Below are 16,271 nucleotides of genomic sequence, written 5' to 3'. Positions count from 1 at the left end.
GCTTTCAGATTCTAGTTCAATTAGCCATTCTAAGTGAGCATCTATACTAGACAAGCAAGTTAGGTATTAAATCATGCATCAATATTATTTCACCAACTGTTGCTCTTGTTACTCTATGTGGCAGAAGTATCAAGCAGTCTCAATCATCGCGAGAAACGGACGATTCCTGAATCGAATTTCATAACCTTGCAAGGGAAATAAGGACATACTCTTTGTTGTTTTTTAGCAAAAGAAACCTATAGCCTTTCAACCTCTCATGATCTAGTTATGGGCTAAGTATATCCAATTGACGGGTAATCCTTGCTGAGTATTAGTATACTCAGCCTTGCTAGTAACGTGGTTTTCAGGTATGTCATTCGAGGACTCAGTTGCTGGTTCTCCTTGGCCCTGCATTTTACCGCCTGGCTGGTCCGTGGAATGGGATCCGTCCCCGGCCGGCAATAACCCTTCGGAATGACGCCATGCTTTGAGCTGAGTATGGTGCCTGCTTTGCGACGAGTAGTCCCGTTGTTGTATCTTTTCCGGTGCCATCTCTGAATAAAGTTCGTTAGAACTTGAAGTTTTCGAACAATATCTGTATAAATTTATTTTTAAGTTAGGTTTGCAGTACTCCACTGAAAACCGGTTTGTAATAACTACTATAACTATGTTGTAAAAATGTAACGGTGATTGTATCTCTTGACTCGCCTTCGTGCGAGGTACGCTTGAACAATCCGGAATCCGGTGGTTTCATCGGGACGTTACCCAACAGACCATTGGGTTATTTCGTTTGAAGTGCGTTGAGGTCATATCGCCTGTACAGCAATGATCTGCGCACTTGAGCCGGAATAATTCAAACGATTCTGTGTAGATAATATATACCTCCGCGCACAAAAAGATAAAGAATTCACATCACACTAATTTTCTCTTCCCCCATATTTACAGGTTCATTCTATGGGAAGGATAGAGGTGGAGCCAGATTTCTGGAATACACCCTGGACTGTTGTGTATAAGTTTCTATTATAAATTTAAAACTACATATATTTATTTTTGCATTTAAAAGAATAGTACATGTGAAAAGAAGAAAAAAGAGAAACTGGCTATTTTTCTGACAGGGAGATATTCAAGGCACATATACAGAGATATTAAATAAGATCACTGGTTCACAAGAGGGTGCTAGCCTTGATGCAGAGTTGCAAGTAAGCTACCTTTTTTTCTTTTGCATATCACTCCCCCTTCCTTTGAACATCCTCGCACATTATCTCTGATTGGAAGAAAACAAGGAATCATATAAAATATTTGCTTACAGGTTTATGGTCAGTCTTTTACTGAGATGTTGACAGGAGTGCCCATTAACCAGGTCGGGAAAAATAAAAAGAAAGAAAAACCATGTTTACCTCTGTACTGGAATCTTGAAATAACAATACTTGCAAATTTGTGCAATTAATTGCAAGAAAGATGCAAATAAAGTGATATACTTTCAGGACAATAATTTTAATTTGGAGGCAAGCCTCGACGCAGACACAGACACAGACACTGCAAGCAACTCTATCACAAACAATGAGGTGTTGTTACTAAGTTTAAGAAATTTGTATTGGTTATATACTTGGGTTTATTTTTGAAAACTAACAATCCAAAAGCACAGGTACATAATGACCAGATTGATGATGAGCATATTGAGGGTGGAGATTATGACACAAACCGGCAGCTTGATATCTTTGATGGCCTACATGTGGAGCATGTGCGTAAGGAATGGAAAAATATACTTATATACTTATTCTGAAAAAATTTAAATGTCAAAAAGTGTTATTGATTCTTTATACGAATTGCACAGGTTCCAGAATCTTCAGATGGCTGCAAGTTTTTGCAGGCTGATACTGCACACACAATAATTGCAGATGCAATCACGACAGAACTTACTATACAAGGTATAGAGGTTGAAGACACCAACCAAGATGAAAGGTACGGGAGTAGAGAATTCACAGAGGATGATGTGGACTCGTTCATACAGACAGAGTTGGTGGCAGCTTCAGAGGGTAACAATGCAGACTTGAATAGCATATACACCCTACAAACTGGACAAGAGTTCAAGAGTAGAGAGGATGCTCACCACTACTTCAACTTCTATGCTTATCTTGCTGGGTTCACTGTGAATGTGACACATTTTGTCAGAACTACGAGTAGAAAAAGGAACAATGAGATCGTGAAGCAGGAAATGAAATGCAGCAAACATGGCAAGCCTGCTGCAAAAACTATAGAAAGTAGTAAGAATTAAGAAAGATGTTCAGCAAAATCAGTATGGTGGCAATGCAGTCAGGGTGTTGAAAAGGAACATAAACATAGAAATCAAAACTGATTGCCATGTGGTTATGGTAGTTAAGTGAATGGATTTTGGAAGATTACAAGATTGGACCTTGATCACAATCACCCTCTTAGTCCTGGGTCAAGAAATGAGCTATTCAGTGGGCACAGGTACGACTGAAATAGAAAAGTCCTTGATACATACACTCAATGAGAACAACATTCCTACAAGGAAAATGGTAGCCATATTGTTGACATTAAGAGGAGGTGTGACAGCTAATCCTTGTGACAAGAAAGCAGTCAGCAATTTCAGAACAAAGATTAACAGACAAGTTACTGGGAATGATCTCACACAAGTATTGAAATTCTTCAGAAAAAAGAAAAAAGAAGACCTATCATTCTTCTATAAATTTGATCTTGATGAAGACAAGAAACTGAAAAACATATTTTGCTGTGATTCTTCATCCATAGAATATTATGCTGAATATGGAGACCTAGTCAGCTTTGACACTACAGTCATGACAAACAGGTACAACTTGCCTTTTGCTCCTTTTGTTGGTGTTACAGGCCATGGACAGAGTTGCTTGTTTGGCTGTGCGTTCCTAGCAGGTGAGACAACTGAAACATTCAAATAGGTATTTGAAACGTTCCTTGAAGCAATGGGGGGGAGCATCCCAAGACAATAATAACGGATCAAGATTGTGCTATGCGGGCAGCAATAAAAAAAGTATTCCCTCGTGCAGTACATAGAAACTGCTTGTTCCACATTAAGAAGAAATGCTATGACAAAAACTTGAGGTGCTTTGGTAGAAATGAAAAGTTGTGTGAAGAATTTGAAGATGTTGTCAACTATTCACTGACACAAGAGGAATTTGAGGTTCTGTGGAGGAAAATGATTGCAGACTACAAGCTTGAGAAAAATAAATATTTCACAAAGATGTGGTAGATGCGAGAAAGGTTTGTACCTGTATTCTTTAAAGAAAACTTCTGCCCATTTCTACATAGCACTGCAAGGAGTGAAGGGGCCAACTCCAGGTTCAAGGATAATGTGGGGCCGACATACAGTATAATAAGCTTCCTGAAAGAATACCAAAGAATAGTCAATACAATAGATAGTGCAGAGAGATTTGAAGATACAACCCAAGGAGTTGTGGAGCAGTTATTATGTTGAAAAACAGGGAATGGAAATGTATAATAGGAAAATATTCAGCAAATTTCAGAGAGAGATCGAAGCCACAACAAGATTCAGCTACAGGTGTTTGGAGGTGGGGAAGGTGTACGAGGTTTATCCTAAACCATCCATAGTAGAAAAACAACATAGACCCAGAAAATACATTGTGATGACTAATCTTGAGAACAAAGACTTTAACTGCATATGCTGTAAGTTCCAGAAAGATGGAATTCTGTGCTCACACATCCTGAAAGTCATAGTTGAAGAGGTTATTAGTGAAATTCCAGGCAAATATTTACTTGACCGCTGGAGGAAAAACGATATGAAGATGGTCATACACAGGAGGTTGGACTCAACAAAGACACATGAGCTATTGAGATTTAACATGTTGTCTAGAAAATCAGCGGTGCTCAATTCAAAAGCAGCAAAAAAGACAAGACACAACAATACCTTATGCAGGAATTCTCCAGGCTTGAGATTGAGCTTGATAAGATGTTGGATACTCCTGATGATGATTGTAATGTGGAAGCAACATTTAGCATACCTGCAGATGAAAACCATGAAGATGATGCAAACAACAATTCTGACGGCATAGAAGATGTGGTTGCTCCTGATAGGGAAAAAGGCAAAGGCAGGCCTTGCAAACCAAAAAGGCTGAAAGGTATAGTTGAAAAAATCAAGAAAAAGATGGCTAAAGAAGCTGCAGCTAAAGAAGCAAAAGCTAAAAGGATGTCAAAGAAAACCAGTAATCAATCGTCGAGTAAGTATAGAAAAAAAAAATTCCGCTCTTGTCACCAATTTTTAACACCAGGTCCTCAGGGGAGAGAAAAAAAATATATTGACATCACCTTGTGCATGTTTGTTGTAGGTCCTCAGGGGAAGGAAAAAAAGAAGAGAAGAAAGGACACAATAACTCAATAAAGACGGTGTGTTTTAGTGCATAATCAGCACAACAGAGGAGAAAAAGTGCAGGAAACTCCATAGGAAAATTAGTAGATGCTTTCAACTTTAACAAAAGTAGTGGAGTACTTATCTATCAAAACATTATGACAGCAAAAAAGGGTGTTTGCACGTGTTTTTTTCTATCCTATTACATGTAATTCTGGATCATGTCTCTGAGATACTACGACTTTATTTTGTTCCTATATATCTAGACATGCTATTGAAAAACAACATGAAAACAGCTTCAACATGGTCTGCCATCTTTCCCTTTTATTTCCAGCAGATTTGAGCGCTAGTTGTCATTCATCCTGCAGTGTAGAAAAAGTAGAGAGAATGATGCTCTAAAATTAAAATTGTTGTTGAAAAAATAAAATGCTCATCACAATTGCATTATGAAAAAAAGAAAAGCTAATACATCATCAACTATCCAAGGTCTACGTTGTAGATTACAAAAAAATGGACAGTTAGAAAAAAGGTGTGGCACTATCGTACTTCTGGAAAAATAAAAAACATGTACATACCTCTTTTCTATGCGAGTGCTATCCTTTTCTTGCAGTTCCTAATGCTTTAAATACTAGTTGTCATCATCCTGCGAGTGCTATCCTTTTCTTGCAGTTCCTAATGCTTTAAATACTAGTTGTCATCATCCTACAGAGGAGGGAGAGAAAAAAATAATTTCAGTTAAAATGTTGTGTGCTAACAACAGTTGATACAAAAAATGCAGTATGAAAAAAGCTCATACATCATCAAGTATCTAGATTTAAGCTATAAATTACAAAATTTTACGATTCATTTACTACTGTAAAAAGAGAGAGAGGGAACTGTCACACTTTTTGAAAAAAAATAAAAACTATTACCTCTTCTCTGTAAGATGTAACTATCCGCTTGACACCATTGTTGTTGGCTGGAACATCATCTCATTTGCAATCTTGATTCTAATTCTATGGATATCTTCAATGTCAAATATATTAGTCATCAGAGTTCTTGGGGATGCCCAGTACTCCAAGAACATCATGGTGAATATGCCACAGTCAACCCTTTAATGGAAAAAAAATATAGAATGTAAGAATATGTAAAAATTTGAACAAACAGTTTACAGAGGCATGACGAGAAAAGATGTGTGTGTGATTGATTACAATCTTACAAATTATCATAGCCTTGATATGGCACTGTTGGGTAGACTGCTTCAAATTCATCAAAATTCATATTGACAGGATCTTCGTCAGGTCCATATACCATGTATCTGTCCCAATTCACTTGAAAGTATGGGATCTAAGAAAACATACATATCATCAATTTCACATTGCAAAAACCATAAAAAAGAAAAAATAAAAAATATGATAAGGATACTTACTAGACGTTCTCTCACATGACGTTGATACTCATCACCTTTCGCGTAGTATGAGTCCAGAAAGACTCAGAGTTTGTCTTTTATGTCAACGACAAAGACAAACCAGTGTCTCTCGAATAGGATGGGATAGAATAACTGTGTATGGTAAAAGAATATTGCAAAGAAATGTTATATATACTTAGACTGATTCAGTACTTAAAAAGTAAAAAATATCTAACATCTGTTATTATTGCAAAAATTCATATTTATAAAAAAGGATATATAAATGAAAGACATTTATATATACCATATCACATTTGTATAGGGGCGCGCTTTCTTGGATCCTCTGAAAGCACGAGACAAAGTGTACTCGCTTGCTTCATCTGGATCTGCTAGCAGGTTCTCCTACAAAAAATTAGAAAAGAATGGAACAATTAACTTAGTTTGAAAATAAAAATGAAAAGTACCATGAAAAAATGTGAAACTCTATAGAATACAAATATTGTATACTCATTCCTATGTTTGAGAAAAAGTACTGACTTTTGGAGATATCTGGATGTCCATTTGGTTTCTTGTTTAGATGGCGGATGAACACAGATATTACAAAGTTACTGACAACACCTCCAGGCTTCATGGAATCTCCAAAAGATTTAAATGTACAATGCACTCCTTGAATATCAACAGCGTGAAGGCTAGTCCGAAAAGATATGGAAAATAATATGTGTAATGTAAAAATAATGTTGCGACCAGAACACACATAGATATATAGAACTACTGCAATTTGATTTAAATAATGAAAAAGAAAAAGATTATAACATAATAGCAAAAGAAAAGGTAAAGCAATGTTATGGCATACTCTCATGAGTCTTTTTAATCTGCAAGGCGGCATATAGCTTGATAATTCTGAATCTCAGATTGATTGCAGTGAAATCTCGGTCTATCATTCTCAAATTGTCCTGCGTAAATCTGGTTAGGAATTACAACTCTCCGGGGACCATAATGAGGAACTTTACCACCGGTGGAGGAATTCCTAATGACAAACGCTGAAGAACTATCTTGAGAACGATGGAGCGATTGAGTTATTGATCTCGAGTTACTAGCATCATGGTTCAGATTTAAGTTGTACATGCAATCAGATTTCTTGCTCATTGCTTTCAGTTTTGCTGTTAGAGTTCTTTCATCAATATATTGGACTTCGGGTGATTCCTGACTATTTTATTCAAAAAAAAAATTGGTGCACAGATAGCTATAATAAAAAATAAATGATGTTAGAAAAAAAGCACATACTATATGGTGTCTAGGTCCAGCTTGCTTATCTTGCATGCGAATACACTTTGCAGCAGGAGCCTTCAAAGGTTTTCCAAGTTCTGGTGTAAGCCTTTTGTTGTAGTCCTGGGTGTAGATAACAGTACTTGGAAGAACGTGGTGCTGATGCATGTAAAAGAGAAATTAAAAATAACTAAAAGAGAAAAGGGCAGTGACGTAATATATATATACACATAGATCTTCATGAGAAATGGAATAGAAAAAGGAACAAAAGTTGGAAACAGAAAGATAAAATCAGGGTACCTGTCCTTGAGACGGTGCTTGTGATGGGGATATAGAATCTGGAACATATTCATTATCATCCTCTAAACTGGTGACATCATTCTGGTCATTCAAACCAGCAAATGTAACAGTTTTCTTGTTGGACTTTTTAGGGCTATCACAATCATCGATTATTTCACAATCTGGTTCCCTTAGTTTGTCTACGTCAGTCTGAGATTTAAACCCCTTAATCAGATTGGACCTTGACTTATGTTTGCCCAGCACAATTCTCGGAAGTACTGTGTTATGAGGTGAGTAAAACCACATTAATAGAAAATAAGCATATTATATAAAACTATTAATGGCAAATGGGCAGATCGTGACTAACTGTTGGGGGGATACCCTGATGAGGGTATGATGAATTTAGAAGTAGAACCCATAGGGCCTGTTGGTGTTTCTGCTGAAAGAAAAATGAAGAAATACGGTATGGTAATAGAAAAACAAATGATCATCATGAGTTAAATGTTTATAAAAAAATTATTACTAAAAAAAGTAAAAAGATGTGTCAAACTGATTCTGACCTGAAACCTGAAACCTGAAACCTATGCATCCCAAACTGCTGTTCAACTCTTGATGCCTCGTGAGCCATTGCAGACTCAAAACCTGGTGTAACTGATAGGTCATAAATAAACATAAAACATTAAAAACACTAATATCATGGTTGTGATAATTTAAAGAAAAAATACTTGGAAGTTTGCACATCAGGGGGGACTACTAAACCTTGGCTATATATATTGTTCATGTCATGACTGTTATCTTGTACTACCATCTACAAGAAAAGATAATGGAGGAACATGTGAAAAAATGACTTTGGAAAAAATATGGTTCAGTAATTCAGATAAGTAATTTGTGAAAAAATACACATACCCTTGTAGGTGTGGGATTAGAGCTACTAAATTTGACTTGTCTAGATTTAGTGCATTGGCGATTAATTGAACCATCTGGTACCATGGTGGCAGGACTCTGCTTTACAAAAAAAGGAGGAAAGAAAATGGTGCATGCATAAAAATCAAAATGTATATACCGAAACACATGGAAAAAAAAGGTGATGGGAGAAGAAAGTAGGACTGTTTGATATAGTTTCTAACCTGACAAATATCATTATTGTTCAAACTGTTTGAGCTCCTCGCATGTGGGGGGTAGAGTAATTTCTAACATCAGATTCAGGTGTAGTGTTTTGCTCAGATGTTTGGTGACTGGCTTCTGACACAGCTGGACCGTTTTCAGCAATCAAACCGATAACTTTCAATACCAACATCATGCTCCTAGAATCAACAGAGTAGACATGCTCAAGCAAAGTGGAAAATGTTTGTTCCAAATCACTAGAAAGACTTGCAAGTGAAGTTATATCCATGTTGACAGATAGAGATGAGTTGAAACAATGCTCTTCGATCGCTTTGCAAATGCCCGTCTTAAGCTTTTCGGGAAGCTTGCATTGCGAGTACTCATCAAGTTTGTTCTTGAACTCAGAATTCATGGATGCAGAAGAGGCTGAAGTGTGCAGAAATATTGATTGCTGGAATATGATGGGAAAAAATCGGATTTTACCAACAAGTTGTGAAGGGACAATATAGACTAAAGAAATATAAAACATGAAAAGATATATTGATGGATGGCAGCTGGGATGGGGGAACGGACCTTAGAATAGCAAGTAGCTGAAATTTCTAATAATGGTCTGAATCCGTACACACCAGTTGAGACAAGATCAAGATCTGAGAAATCCCTTAGCATAGTTCCTTTCCAAACCAAAATCCGAGGGATTTGTAATGAGGGTTGACGGGCATTGCAATTAACAAAATCAAGGTACATTACCTGCATCATCATGCCATGTATTGTTTATCAGATAAAAAATATGGAAAAGCCAAAACCAACCAAAAAACAGTATAGCATAATTTTTTATGTTGTATTGAACAGAAAAAAGAAAGAGATTCTATATATGATCACTTACAGCAATAAGATACAAGCAACCCCCTAACGACGGAGGGTCATCAGCAGAAAATTTAGTCTTGTTGAATGATTTAATACGCTCAAGAAGCCATGACCTGACAAAACTACACCAGTTGTACTTGCGTACATTATTGATATCTTCAAAAATACCAAGGTATCGGTTTGATGGAGTTACTGAACAATTTGGGCACGGAAAGCAATTTAGAGCAACAATCAGGAAACAGGTGACTGCTTCTTCATCCATTACTGGCTTCTTATCGATCAGCATATCTCCAAAGTATTTTGCTGGTGGCAGTGATTGAAGGTTAAACTGAGATAGTAGACGAGACTTTCCGGAAGAGTAATCGATTGGGAACTCGATGCAGCCCATGGGTAGGTCAAGGACATAATGCACAGCATCCTCTATCAGAGAGATAACTTTGTCCTTAACTATGATATCCCCAGATCTATAATCAATCGGCTGAGCGACCCACATAGCAAATTTGTTTGGGACAAAACATTTGTCAAACTCAATTAGGGAACCGAATCCATGCTTCTCAATGATAGATCTTTTGTTCTCATCAAGCGAATCAATGACCTTGGAGAAATAAGAAGCTGAGAATCTCGTAAAAGCATCTTTCTTCTTCTCAATAACTGGTTTAGCCCTTTTATCCTACATTACAAAGAGGAAAAATTCTATATTAAAAAAGGGCGAAGCAGCAACGCAGACAACAAAAGAAAAGCATATTTTGAATGAGGGAGTATAGCAAAAATTTTAAAATATACAAAGCTAACCTCATGATTGAGTGCTCTTAGCATTTCCTTCTCGATCTTTTTTACTTTATTATACTGTAGCAGAAAACATGAAACGAACTTAGACTTCCTAATAAAAATAATTTCAGCACAAATGATAACTCTTGGGGGCTAATTCATTTACCTGTTCCTTGTACTTTTGGTACAAAGCAGATTTCAAGACTTCAGAGTCACTGGAGTTTGAACCCTGATGAATTAGAAATAAGAAAATATAGTTATTTATTCCAACACACAACATTCGCATTGACCCAAAAAATAAAAAAGGAAACAAGCAAATTAATGTACATAGGCAAATTTACTCACATCATCATTTTCTTCTTCAGAAAAACTAACCCCACCAATGTGATCATTAGGTATCTCATGTTCATCAACTTCGTAATCGCTTCCTCCTGAGTCATCACTTACAAATGCATCTGCAAAAATCCTTGGCCTCTTCCGAGCCATCTAGTTATTTGCAATCAATTACATACAGTAGATATGAAAAAAAATTATATTAGCAGATATATTGGACACGTAAAATTTACATTAGACACAAAAAAGGAAATATACAAATCTGATTACATTGATATAAATATCTGATCACATTATCAAAAATAAAAAGAATAATACACAATCCAATTATACATTAAATTTATTGATTATCCATGTACCCACTCCTCCATCTCCTCCCCCTCTTTCCCCTACCCTGACAGAACCCAAGTGCTTATACTAGCCTTTTGAAATTGCTAAGGCGACAGTAGAAGCCTTAACAGAAAAAAAGAATGGAACCACATGGGAGCAACCAATCGTAAAGTTTTGCTTCATCCCCGAATTATATCTTGACTTCAGAAAACCTTGGACAGCAGCCATGAGAATATAACTTGATATAAAAAACTGTGCCAATGTAATCCGATCAATAACCATGACAAAAAATACACACAGTATAACCCATGGTCAGCCCTGAGTTTAGTCACTTTTTAACACTGAGTAAGCTTCGAGAGCTGTAATTTGCACAAGAGACTGATCCATAACATAAATAGTCCAGGCAACTTTCCAAAGTGAAAATATCCATTTGATGAAAACCAATCCGATGCTATACCAAAAAAGAAGGATCATGCTAAAAAAAACTATAAGATCAGTTCTCCCACCCTTCAAGCAATCAGATGATGTATACTTGAAAAAACAGTTCATATCAAATTATCACAAACAGAGCTATACATAAAAAATCATACTAAAAAATAAAATGATGAGCAACTAAACAGTTTACCCCGCTTGCTATATATCATTTAGGATATGCTAGTGTCCGTGGCAGACTAGCTGTGCAGCTAAACAAGGAACAGAGGTATGCTTCAAATTCATCCACTACATCCTAGAAGTGCTGAGAGAATTAAGAAACAGCTATAGAATAACCTCTATCAGCATCAAATTCGCCATATAATATGCCGGATTTCGAGTTCAAAATTATAGAATAACCTGTATCAGCATCAAAATCACCATATAATACGCCTGATTTCGAGTTCCAAAATGACATACTAACACACACTCATATACTCAAAATTTGCATATAGATTTTTACGCACAGATGAAAGGGGTGAGTCAGTGAACCGAAAATGGGGATCCAGATGTCAAAACAGACAGCAGTAGAAAATCGCCATTGGAAAACTGTAGCTCATAAACCTGGACATGAATACGCCATGCATCACCCCTAAAATACGAAACCAAATTGAAACGCTAGACACGAACTGGTTACTCCATTTCTGTGCACATGAATATGAAACCTAGAATCTGGCAGCAGTAGAATAAGATACTACAGGCAAAAAACGTGGGGATTCACAGATCGAACTGATGGCCAAAAAACGCTAGATTACTTCAGAGCATCAAAAATCTCGCGTGTGAATGATGAACAAGCAAACGAACCCCCACTCGATTCAGAGAAGAAATCAGAAAGATGATGGGATGGGGTACTCAGCTAGATTACTTCAGACCATCAAAATACAGCACACGAATGATGAACGGGCAAATAAATTCAGACCTATGCAACCCCCCCCCCCCCCCAACTCGATTCAGAGAAGAAATCAGAATGATGATGGGATGGGGTATTCATCTAGATTACTTCAGAGCATCAAAATCCAGCACATGAATGATGAACAGGCAAACAAATTCAGATCTACGCACCCCATCCATTCAGAGAAGAAAATCGAAAAGATGGGGGAACACGAGGAGCAAAATCATCGTGACTAACCTTTCCGCTTCCTGGAAGACCGCGACGCATCTGAGCGGAAGGGGAATGAGAAAAAATAGCGGAAAAACAAAAGCGAAAACGAAAATGGCAGTTGCGCCAGCGGCCGCTATGACCACGCGATGGCCAGGAAGGCGCACAGATCACAAAGTAAAATCGGACAGTCAGAAAACTAGGTGTGGGGGCGGTTAAAAATGCCCGAATTTTTCCTTGCTAAAATAATCTATAATTAATTTGAAATGGAGGGAGTAGGAATTAGGAATACGGAGCAGCGGGTATGGATACCGTCAGACCGAACGACGGATCGATCTTAACAGTTGCCACAGTTCCGCTTGAACTGTGGTCATCGTCCCAAATCGAGTCATTTTCTACACTAATCACCCGTCTTTGTCGAGCAGTATATATAAACCGGCAATAGGGAGTTAGGCTGTGTTCGTTTCGTCTGGTCTAAAGTTTAGAGGTGTCATGTCAAAAAGAATCTTATCATTTAGAAGTATTAAATAAAGTCTAATTATAAAACTAATTGTAGAATCCTAGGGCTAATTCGCGAGACGAATCTAACTAGGTATATTAGTTCATAATTAGCGGATGATTACTGTAGCATCACTGTGGCAAATTATGGATTAATTAGGCTCATTAAATTTGTCTCACGAATTAGCATCCATCTGTGCAAAACGTTTTATAAACAGATTTTATTTAATACTTCTAAATAGCAAGATTCTTGATGTGACGGGTCTAAACTTTAAAGAGAAGAAAACGAACGCACCCTTCGTGCCGTGATAAATAAACGAGCCGGAGGTTGCGTGTCAATTACCACACAGCAACACCAGCTCCAAACAATTAGCAGCAGATGCCAACAAATTCATTTCGACATTGTCGTATCTACTAATAACATATGACTCCGACTCATCACTAAACAAATAATGGCGGTCGAGTAAACAATCTAGGCAGATCGAGGCCGAGCAGGCGAGCACGCCACACCAAGACGGACGGCCCAATAAACATCCGCGACTTGCTTCCTCGCCATTTGGCACGAGTCAACTGAGCTCCCGGAGCTACTTCCATTTCATAAGCCAGCCGCCGACGGCAAACACTCCCGGCCGAGGTGCAGCGATGGAGCCGGGCGAGCTTGCACCCCGACCTTGGCCGTCCGTCGGCTCCGGATCCGCCGACGGCCGCGGCGGCTGGTGCGCCGCACGCTTCCTCCTCGGTAATCTTCTGAACATCCTGCCTCAGATTGTCACGAAGCTAATCGGTTCGGCCCTACCGTTGCAGCGATCTCGTTCTTGGAGCTTGTCGGGTTCTGCGGCGTGCAGAGCAACCTGATCATGTACCTGACCGGCCACCTCGGCATGTCCACGGCGGCCGCCGCCGCAAGCGCTAACGCGTGGACCGGAACCGAGATGGTGCTGCCACTCGCCGGCGCGCTGATCGCCGACTCGCGGCTCGGTCGGTATCGGGCGGTCCTCGTCGCCGGCGTGCTCTATCTTCTGGTTAGTACTAGTAATTACTTTGGATCACCGGCGTGCTCATGAATTGCTCCCATGTTTGACACCCCGGTTACCAAACTGCAACCATGACAGAGCTTGGGAATGCTTACGGTCTCATCCACGCTGCGAGCCCCGGAACCTCGCGCGGCGAGCTCGCCGTCCTTCGCCCAGCTCGCCTTCTTTTACGTCGCGCTCTACCTGCTGGCGGTGGCGCGAGGCTTCCACAGGCCGTGCGCGGAAGCCCTCGGTGCTGACCAGTTCACGCCGAGCGACGGCGAAGACCCCAGCTCCTTCGCGTCCCGGAGCTCCTACTTCAACTGGTTCCACTTCTCCCTCTCCTGTGGCTACGGCCTCGCGACAACCGGGCTGACCTACGTCGAGGACAACGTCAGCTGGACCGTCGGGTTCGGCGCGTGCTGGGCCATGATGGTGCTGTACCTCGCCGTCTTCTTGCTCGGCACGCCCACGTACCGAGCGGAGCGACACGTCGGCGACGTCCGGTTCGTCGAGGCCGTGCGGGCGTGGGCGGCGAGGGTGTTCCGTCGCAAGGACGCCGCCGGCACTGAACGGTGAGCACGCGGGAATGTCTGCGTTCTCTTGCCTGGACGGGGACGGAGAGGTCTCGTCGTGATGGAGGTTGTTGATTTGCGCAGGCTTCTAGCAGGGGAACCTGAGGACGGCAAAGGAAAAGGATTCGTCGCTAAGCTGCTGCCGATATGGGCGACGAGCCTGATCTTCGCTGCCATCCTTGCTCAGGTCTCCACTCTGTTCACCAAGCAGGGCAGCACGCTGGACCGGCTCCTCGGCATGGGCACAGGCATCGTCGTGCCGCCCGCGGCGCTGCAGTTCTTCCTCAGCTTCAGCATGGTCACCACGCTCCCGATCTACGACCGCCTGTTCGTGCCCTTCGCGAGGCGCGTCACGGGGCACCACGCGGGCCTCACGACGCTCCAGCGCATCGGCGCCGGGATGGCCACCGCCGGCGTCGCCATGGTCGTCGCGGCGCTGGTTGAAGCCAGGCGGCTCCGCGTCGCCAGGGAGGCGGGTCTGGTGGACAAACCGGACGCGGCGTTGCCGATGAGCCTGTGGTGGATGTTGCCCCAGTACGTCCTGCTCGGTGTGGCGATCGTGCTGGGGGAGATTGGACTCCAGGAGTTCTTCTACGACCAGGTCCCCGACGCTCTCCGCAGCGTCGGGCTCGCGCTGTGCATGAGCATCTTTGGCGTGGGGAACTATGTCAGCGGCATGCTCGTGTCCGCGACCGATTGGGCGACGAGGAGCACGGGCGAGAGCTGGTTCTCCGACGACCTCAATCGGGCGCACCTCGACTACTTCTACTGGCTCCTTGCGGGGCTCGCGGCTCTAGAGGTCGCTCTGTTCTTGCATCTCGCAAACAGATACGTCTATAGGAGCAAAGACGAGCTATGATGTTTGAAACTACGAGGGAATCAGTACTTCCAACTTCAAGTACTGACTTTCTTTCATTTTCAAATTTTGCAGCTACACCTTTCCGTTTCAAATCTGAACTCTTGTTGCGCCCATACTCTGTTCAGGGCATTTAACGGTGTTAAGTCATCATTAAAAAAATGTTTTGCCCTTGCACCATTGTCTCTACCTTTTCAATGGTTTTACCAATATGGACCTGTGTTAAAATTTAAAAGTGGACAGGAGTTTAAACGGTGTGTTCAAAGAACTTGATAGCAAATTATGACAAATTAGCATATATATTCAAATTTTGATTGAATTTTGACATCAATCTTCTAATAATCTCATACAAAATAATACATTTACCCCAATGGCGAGTGGACACCCAATAACAGGAAGGATTTGAAGGTGGGCCATTGGAAAGGGGGTTCTCCCTTCTTTTTTTCAGGGGGGGGGGGGAGCTGGTTTTCAAGAGCCTCCAAAAAAAATAATTGGAATGAGAGGTTTATTGGGTGTCATTTTGTTTGAGGATTTATTGGGTATCATTGGAGCAGTCCAAACCCCAATAATGATAGACTTTTAGGATTAGGCGGCTATTTGGAAACTGATGGAGATAATCTAAAAATGTTTGCATGTATCACACCAATGTTGTGTTAAAGCACACTTGTAACAAGAAAAACATAATGTTTGCGGGTATTTTTCCATGTGTTTGACTGAGCAAACCAGGGATCTTAGCGAAGGATACCAATAAAGTGATAGAGAAACTGTTAGGGCAAGAAGCGTTTCATTTTCAACTCTTTTGCTGAAGGCATCGATCATCATTTTTAAATGACCCTTGGCACGCCATTTTTTTTTGGACTGTAGTTTCTGTCTAATATCAAGAAAATAAATTAATAGCACGGCCCAAATGTTCTGCTTTCTGCTACATTTTCTCCCCCGCAAAAGAATTTAGTTGCGCAACTTGGCTTATGATGAACACTGTTTGGTGCATCATGAGCTGCCTCAACCAGTACAAGGAAGAGTGTCACCTTGCCTTTAATTTACTGATTCGAGCTGTAGTCTTTGTTGAATACTACAACCATGACAAGG

At 40.5% G+C, this 16,271-nt stretch overlaps 2 protein-coding genes and 1 long non-coding RNA gene across 15 annotated transcripts; 1 reads left to right on the top strand and 2 right to left on the bottom strand.

The window, feature by feature from the left end:
• Positions 1-713: 713 nt before the first annotated feature.
• Positions 714-3,915, bottom strand: LOC112891453. Its single transcript, XR_003228557.1, has 3 exons — positions 3,902-3,915; positions 3,246-3,698; positions 714-2,898 (listed from the first exon to the last, which is right to left on the bottom strand). It is a non-coding gene; the product is annotated as an uncharacterized LOC112891453 (long non-coding RNA).
• A 450-nt stretch (positions 3,916-4,365) lies between these two features.
• Positions 4,366-12,554, bottom strand: LOC112891452. Of its 13 annotated transcripts, none has more exons than XM_025958324.1 (20): positions 12,271-12,553; positions 10,353-10,493; positions 10,174-10,236; positions 10,032-10,085; positions 9,259-9,909; positions 8,949-9,122; positions 8,399-8,826; positions 8,178-8,273; positions 7,997-8,079; positions 7,832-7,913; positions 7,639-7,707; positions 7,293-7,549; positions 7,011-7,151; positions 6,264-6,392; positions 6,031-6,128; positions 5,748-5,879; positions 5,538-5,665; positions 5,251-5,430; positions 4,915-5,041; positions 4,366-4,701 (listed from the first exon to the last, which is right to left on the bottom strand). In XM_025958324.1, the coding sequence occupies exons 1-7, from the start codon at positions 12,298-12,300 to the stop codon at positions 8,419-8,421; spliced, it is 1,521 nt and encodes a 506-aa protein (XP_025814109.1). In that variant the 5' UTR covers positions 12,301-12,553; the 3' UTR covers positions 4,366-4,701; positions 4,915-5,041; positions 5,251-5,430; positions 5,538-5,665; positions 5,748-5,879; positions 6,031-6,128; positions 6,264-6,392; positions 7,011-7,151; positions 7,293-7,549; positions 7,639-7,707; positions 7,832-7,913; positions 7,997-8,079; positions 8,178-8,273; positions 8,399-8,418. The 13 variants fall into 13 exon arrangements, with proteins under 13 accessions (XP_025814109.1, XP_025814103.1, XP_025814105.1 ...); XM_025958318.1 differs by having other exon boundaries at positions 7,639-7,710; positions 7,832-7,922; positions 8,031-8,079; XM_025958320.1 differs by having other exon boundaries at positions 7,832-7,922; positions 8,031-8,079.
• A 732-nt stretch (positions 12,555-13,286) lies between these two features.
• On the top strand, positions 13,287-15,355 carry LOC112891451 (protein NRT1/ PTR FAMILY 5.10-like). Its single transcript, XM_025958317.1, has 4 exons — positions 13,287-13,477; positions 13,543-13,760; positions 13,851-14,326; positions 14,411-15,355. The coding sequence occupies exons 1-4, from the start codon at positions 13,381-13,383 to the stop codon at positions 15,183-15,185; spliced, it is 1,566 nt and encodes a 521-aa protein (XP_025814102.1). The 5' UTR covers positions 13,287-13,380; the 3' UTR covers positions 15,186-15,355.
• Positions 15,356-16,271: the final 916 nt, after the last annotated feature.

Source organism: Panicum hallii, chromosome 5, assembly GCF_002211085.1.
Source record: "Panicum hallii strain FIL2 chromosome 5, PHallii_v3.1, whole genome shotgun sequence".
NCBI classification, from domain to species: domain Eukaryota; kingdom Viridiplantae; phylum Streptophyta; class Magnoliopsida; order Poales; family Poaceae; genus Panicum; species Panicum hallii.
Note: the sequence above shows the minus strand (reverse complement) of the source record. Positions and strands in the feature narration are given on the sequence as shown.